At 30.4% G+C, this 6,882-nt stretch overlaps 1 protein-coding gene across 1 annotated transcript; it reads right to left on the bottom strand.

The window, feature by feature from the left end:
- Positions 1-3,451: 3,451 nt before the first annotated feature.
- On the bottom strand, positions 3,452-5,763 carry LOC110739667 (bidirectional sugar transporter SWEET12-like). The gene is made up of 6 exons (XM_021920123.1): positions 5,566-5,763; positions 5,017-5,053; positions 4,691-4,901; positions 4,415-4,579; positions 4,192-4,311; positions 3,452-4,074 (listed from the first exon to the last, which is right to left on the bottom strand). The coding sequence occupies exons 1-6, from the start codon at positions 5,621-5,623 to the stop codon at positions 3,757-3,759; spliced, it is 909 nt and encodes a 302-aa protein (XP_021775815.1). The 5' UTR covers positions 5,624-5,763; the 3' UTR covers positions 3,452-3,756.
- Between the last annotated feature and the right edge of the window lie 1,119 nt (positions 5,764-6,882).

Below are 6,882 nucleotides of genomic sequence, written 5' to 3'. Positions count from 1 at the left end.
ACGGGGTTCTTGCATAAACTGAGATAGTATGTGAACTAAATAGGCTAAGCCAGGTCGTGTTACACCAAGGTATATCGAACGACCAACCAGCCTTCTATACAGCTATGGATTCGAAAGTGGCGCACCACTTGCTAGGCCGAGCTTGTGATTTTGTTCCATCGGAAACCCACTTGGCTTTGCACCCAATAAACCTGCTTCAGTGATGATATCCAAAGTACATTCACTACAAGAAAACAACTAGATTCCAACGGAAAAAATCCGTCGAAAACATCGGAAATGTTTATTGAGGAAAAAAAAAATATTTAACCTACTCTTGATACCATGATAAATTAGATAGAAAATAGAATTGAATGGCTTGAATTTCTCATTGATCGTAATGTCAAATATATAATAGTTCCACCTCCTAACAATAGAATCAAAAGATATGTTAGAATCCTTGGAAGTTAACTAAAATACAATAGATAATATTTTCCAAAAGATATCCTCACCAAAATATATTATACAATATCTCATTACAAAGCGTTACAAATCAACTAGGGTGGAGGATGTAAGGAACAAAAAATTGCATGCCATTTGTTAGATTTGCCTTTCATTAAAAAAAAATATATATCAATCACCAAAATTGGGTTAGCAACAGAAGTTGGAAGGAGCAGGTCACGGCAAACCAAGATTTGATAGATTATCCAACCCCGGGAAATATAAGTTATTGATATGGATTCAGTTCGTTATATTAGTTATTATCGGATATTATTATGCAAGATTATTCTCTAGAATTGTCCTAGAAGAATATTCTTTGTATATACTTTATAGGCTTGGTATTAAGCAGATTATAGGCTTGATATTAGGCAGATTATTAGCATATGATTATTCTAGTTGCCATATTACTTGCCTCACTTTACGCATATACTCATGTATTTAAGGGAAGGATTTTTTCCTCTTGGAAATCAGAATAACATCAGCATGATTCAACACAGTATAAAATTAAAATGAGTCTCATGAATTTCCAGATGGTTCTTGAGTTATCTAGGTCCAATACATTGGTAAAAAGGTAATAGTTACACTATTCCATGCATTATCCCTCCCACTCCTTAGAAAGAGATTCCCTAGCTAGAATAGCAAAAGGAATCTACTCCTTTGAGATTAATATGAAGAACTTTGGTAAGCAAAGGACAAAGGATGTTTGGCTTAAATTCAGGTAGTCGGAATCTTTATTTTTATAAGAGTTTCTATCCATAGTGTTTAGTGACTAGAAAGTTTTGCTAGCTAGCTCCCATTTAATGTAATATGGTCTGAAGTACTCCATTTATTTTGTTGCTATATATCCTATATTGCTATTCATGGTCTTGTACCAAATACTTGATCCAAGCTAAGTCATTATTTTATACCATAAACTATAATGTGCCACAAACTTGGGATCAACATTGAATTGTCGGGATTCATTCCGATTTTATTTTATCCCTCCCTTATTTATCAAATACCCATTTTTACTATTTTTTTTTAACTATTTATAAACTCCATTTCGACCAACACTGGTAATTTAGATACATACATAATTTATATACATACATATAAGATAAAATTATAGTTATTTGGAATCTCGTTAAATTAATGTATAATCTTTTATTACCAACTTAATTTCTCTTTTTTTAACTTTTTGAAAATTGAAGACATAAATTGTCAATGTTCTATATCAACAAGCATGAAAAGTCAATATGCATGGGTAAATTTAAAAGTCGTGTTTGGACCTAATTTTGTCTTGCAATCTCTCCAATCTCAATGAAGTCCTATCACATCATTGGTCGAGAAATGGAAATTATAAATTATATACTAGTGCACAAATGTAACTTTATAAATATTGAACTAGTATTCTAGGGATTTTTTTTTTAAAAAATTTATTATTATTATTATTATTATTATTATTATTATTATTATTATTATTATTATTATTATTATTATTATTATTATTATTATTATTATTATTATTATTATTATTAAGATTTAAGGTTCTTTTTTTAATTATTATTTTTTTATGGCAAGAAATTGTTGATTTCAGGTAATATTGGTAGTAATTGCATTTCAGTTGATTCACCTTTTATTATTTTATTGTAGAAAATTACATTTTCTAGGTGAACAAGGAGCCAAGGAGGACGAATAATTCAAAGGGTAGAAAACATTTATTTTATTCGAATAATTGTTAAAAAGGGTAAAAAGGCCGGTAAAAGATGGTTTTAACTTGAGAAAAATAATTTGTAGATACATCATACATCCAATAACTTTTGAAAGGTTTTGTTTGACAACTTTTTCATTGAACATCAAATGTAGATGAGTTAGATTGTTATGATTAAAGTTATAATACTTCGTATACTTGTGACAGAAGTGACACTTTGTAATAGTAGACCTTGTAATTAAAATAGTTATGGTCGGTCATACATCTAGACTATCCAATGCAAAACTGATTTATTTGATCCAAACTTGAATTATGCTTGAAAGGCTGAAATTAGAATATCGATTAACCAAAATTAAAATTGACTCTATCAGTGTTAAAACTAATGAGTTACTATATTTTTTCACAAATAAGCTTAATTATTATAATCAATAATATCATATATGGTTTTTTACTACTAAATTGATATGAATCAACAAAATAACTCACCACGCACTCAAACATGCATGATGCACACATAATATGATTACTATATTCATCCAAACATAGTCCAAATTAAACGACTCGTTTTCACCTTTAAAAGCCAATATAAGGTAAGCTACATATATTGATACATATCTTTCTCTAATCTGTTGAACCCGTGAGTTCTCTCATGTAGTAACATTACTATATAACTCCCACACAATAGGTGAAGCTATTGTATTATTGCCCTTCTATAAAAAGAGTTAAAGGTGTCAAAGAGGGGTCAAAGCACTATTATAACGCACTAGTCCAATAATTTTGAGCTAATCCTCTATAAGTTAATTACAAAATTTTTTTAAATTATGACATTATTATTATGATTATTATTAAGATAGACATATAAGCACTACACGTATGTAAGAAATCCAACTAATAAGCAATTAACATCACCTTTATATATTATACTTTTCATCATGGTCTATGATGAGCATTGCTACTACATAAAGATCTATGTTGCTTTACTTTTTTTCTTTTCATTTAAAAAAAAAAAATTAAAGAAATTAGCTAGCTTAGCTTATCACAACTTATCCTCTTAAAAGTGAAATGGCGACTCATATCAACTTGCCCATTACTAAGATTAGATAAATGAGTGCTTAATCATTCACTTAGGTCAATTTCATTTTGCACCATGCAAACATTTTAAGCAAGTTTTTACATACATTGATATGAACACATGGAAAACTCGAGGAAAAAAAAAACTTATATTTCAATTTGGAAATACAGTTACATATTTGCAATAGATATGATGATCAAGTACCCCAATGATAAGCGTGAAAATACAAAGATTTTATTGACATTTAATTATATTGTAGCAACAAAAATTACAAAGATTAAATTATGGTTCAAAATAGAAAAAAAAAAAAAGGAAAAATGAGGGGGTTAAAAATAATTTAAAAAGAAAGTTGAGGGAATAGAGATGGAATTTAGGAATAATTGGGGTTATACTAGATGCACATATAGCCCCTCATGACAGCTACACTTAGCTTGTTGATCTTTTACATGGACGTCACGTACACCGAACCCGGCCCATGCAAAGGCTAATTGATCATGTAATGCCATGAAATTAATGCTTAGACGGCGACGCTGATTGGTGGTGGAGTATGGTTATTGAGGCCACTGATCTTCATAGGCTCATCGCCGTTGTTGTTGTTGTGGAGGTTGAGCATGTTAAGGTTTGGGATTTGGATCGCGTAAAGTCCATCATTGGTTGGAGTAGTTGTAGCCTTAGCTGCCTGAGGTTTCACTGGCTCTTCTATAATGATTTGATCGGTTGAGGTATCCTTGGTCTTTCCGACTTCAATGTCTTTTGCGATTGTCTTGGGGTTACGGTATATGGCATAGAGGATCATTTGCACAATTCCGAAGGTGAATCCAAGCACATTTGGAATCTGTTTTTGTAAATATAATACAATGGAAAAGGAACAAGTTAGTATTAGGTCTCCAATTAGTTTTGTGTAATTAAGGTAGGAGTAAATTTGTGCAAAATCATGATAAGTAATTCTTACCGCGATGTAGTAGTCATGCTTGAGGAGACCGTAGAAGAACCATACAACGGCACTTATGGTAAGGAAGAATGAGAGGAAGAATGGCATGTACTCAACACTTTTGGTGCGGATAACTTTCCTCTGTTAAAGAAATTATCACAAAGTTAATACTTTTGTGACAAAAATCAATTGGAAAAGTTAAATTGTGTATACACTTTACATGTGATTTACTCCTAGTACTTACCATGACACCTAGGGGCGCAACGAAGACACACAATGAGAAAATGAGGCAAATCCATCCAAGGATGAGCAGTCGAACACGGGTTGTCTTTGCAATCACCATTGTAAAGAAGACAATAACACCAAATCCGAAAACATTGAATAGAAGGATTTGCTTGAAAGTTGAGATCTGCAAAATAATAGTTCATGTATAAATTAGTACACAACTTATGACAATTAGCGAGAATAATTATAGGTATTGCATAAGTATTTTCTTTAAACGACAAGTTTAGACACATACCCTAGTCTTTTTGTTGGCATAGACGAGGAAGATAGCAATATAGATGGTTTCAATGAAGAGACCGAAGGAGTTAATCGTGACCAAGAAGATCACATCAGTCTTAACAAAGGCATACAATAGCCAAAGTATGCAGCTGAAGAATGCTATCACATAAGGAATGCTTTGAAATTCCTCAGTTGATTTCTTCTTGTAAATACGGTAAAATGTTGGACTGCAATAAAATAATTAATTATTAGAAAAATTAATACCAAACAAATATATTTATTAATATAACTCGTCTTATTTAGGTTAAAAATTATGTAACTTATTTAAGAAGATCAACTTACATTGGAGAAAGGAAGACCATGAAAGAAATTGTGTTACCTATAACAAGGGCAAAAGTGCAAAAAAAGTAATCAATAAGTGAAGGAAAATAGGGAGCATAAAAAAAAACCTTCATAATAAAAAAAATAAAATCCACAGGTGTAATCTCTGTTGTTATATGTAAGCAAATGATTGATGAAAAAGTGCAATTAAATTATTGTTATTAGTAATAGTGCATGTAAGACTTTTTCATGCACTCATGAACCAATTCATAATTAAATATAAAGTTACGTAACATCAATCCCACTAATAAAACTCATAAAAATGAACAAATAATGCATTTGATGAATACTATGATTATAGATTCTAACTTGGTGTATAGTGTAATGGATAAACTATTATATAAAAATATCGACGAATGAAATTAATATACCTAGGTGACTCAAAAGGGTAATTTTATGCTATTGATATAAAACAAGATGTGATGAATAATATTGACGAACTAAATATGATACCTAGGAGACCAAATATGGAATGATGAATATACTATATAGTATAAGAATATATTATACCTAGGAGACCAAAGATGGTGATCCATGGAAGGTGTTGAAAGAAGTGAGCAAAATCCATTTCTTTTTTTGTGTATTTCTTTTTGGTTTCTTTCTCTCTTTTTTTTTGTATGAGTGAACTTAAAAGAAAAGAGATATTCTTTCTTTGTTTCTCTCTCTAATTGCAATTGCTTTGCTCTTGCTTGGACGAAATGGTAAGAGGTGGCAGAAGCTCTTTATATAGTGGAGAAAAAAGTGAATAAAGAAAAATAGAAATACAAATCATACAAAAAGCCTCAACTTTTGCATGCAATTATTAATATTATTAGAGAGGGTAGCAAACTAATTGTTTAAATTAAAATAATTGTTTAAATTTAATTTTTAATATTATGCCTTTATTTTTCAAGTTGTTTCTATCTGAAATTCAGCCTTTTTACGTAATCCCACTTCCCACTAAACATCTTCCCCTGGCATGCACACTCATTTCCTCGTCCTCTTTATTTATCAATTTTATATTTTTTAATTTTTATATATTAATCAAATATTATATATTTTAGAATTACTGATCTAATTATTACTCATATAAACCATTTTTGGTAATTAAACCTATGTACCTTCTAATGTTCTTATCCTAGTTGTTATTGCCTATTACTGAACTAAGTTAGGGTCATAAGATTGAGGGACCCACTTGAATTTACTTTCTGATGTGTCACCCACCAAGTGGTTAAAACGCCTTACAACTCATACATTTCAGTTTTTAAGGGGAGGGATTTGAATCCCCTCCCTCTATCTCTAACTAAGATATGTCTAAAATTAGAAATTACTCATCTTCAATTTAATTTCTAAGATATTAAGGTTAATTTGTTAGTTGCAACTTGGGTATTGTAATTGCATTGATTTTGATTTCGTCTTGTCTATGATTTTGTTGTAATTAATGTATAAAGGCTTGAGGTGTATAGGATTTACACGTTTAGAAGTTTTTTGTTGTTACACTACAATACCATGTCGGCTTGACAATTTTATTCCACCAAGCACCTGAAGTGTAGGAGAAATTATGGAGAAAAAAAAAAAAAAATTATGTGATTCATTCATGGTAGCAGCATATCATCCATGTTATTACCTAAAAAGGAAAATTCTTATAGACCTAATAACATATCGGACTATATATACCTTAGCTTGTTCTATGTCATTGAGATCTAATGAATATTATTGCATATCATGCTCATCAATTCATTGTAAGTATAAATTACAATTTTGCAGTGGTTACAAAATTGTCTATATATACGTAGTATATAGTATATATTAATAACTATAGACATTAATGAGAGTATTTGAATATAA

This window comes from Chenopodium quinoa, unplaced genomic scaffold (genome assembly GCF_001683475.1).
Source record: "Chenopodium quinoa cultivar QQ74 unplaced genomic scaffold, ASM168347v1, whole genome shotgun sequence".
Classification (NCBI taxonomy): Eukaryota; Viridiplantae; Streptophyta; class Magnoliopsida; order Caryophyllales; family Amaranthaceae; genus Chenopodium; species Chenopodium quinoa.
Note: the sequence above shows the minus strand (reverse complement) of the source record. Positions and strands in the feature narration are given on the sequence as shown.

Excerpts from the sequence above, each read along its gene's own strand:
- LOC110739667 (XM_021920123.1), bottom strand. The coding sequence starts at position 5,623 with ATGGATTTTGCTCACTTCTTTCAACACCTTCCATGGATCACCATCTTT. Across the intron at positions 5,054-5,565 it reads CACCATCTTTGGTCTCCTAG|GTAACACAATTTCTTTCATG; the intron begins GTATAATATATT and ends CCCTTGTTATAG. Across the intron at positions 4,902-5,016 it reads ATGGTCTTCCTTTCTCCAAT|TCCAACATTTTACCGTATTT; the intron begins GTAAGTTGATCT and ends ATTTTATTGCAG.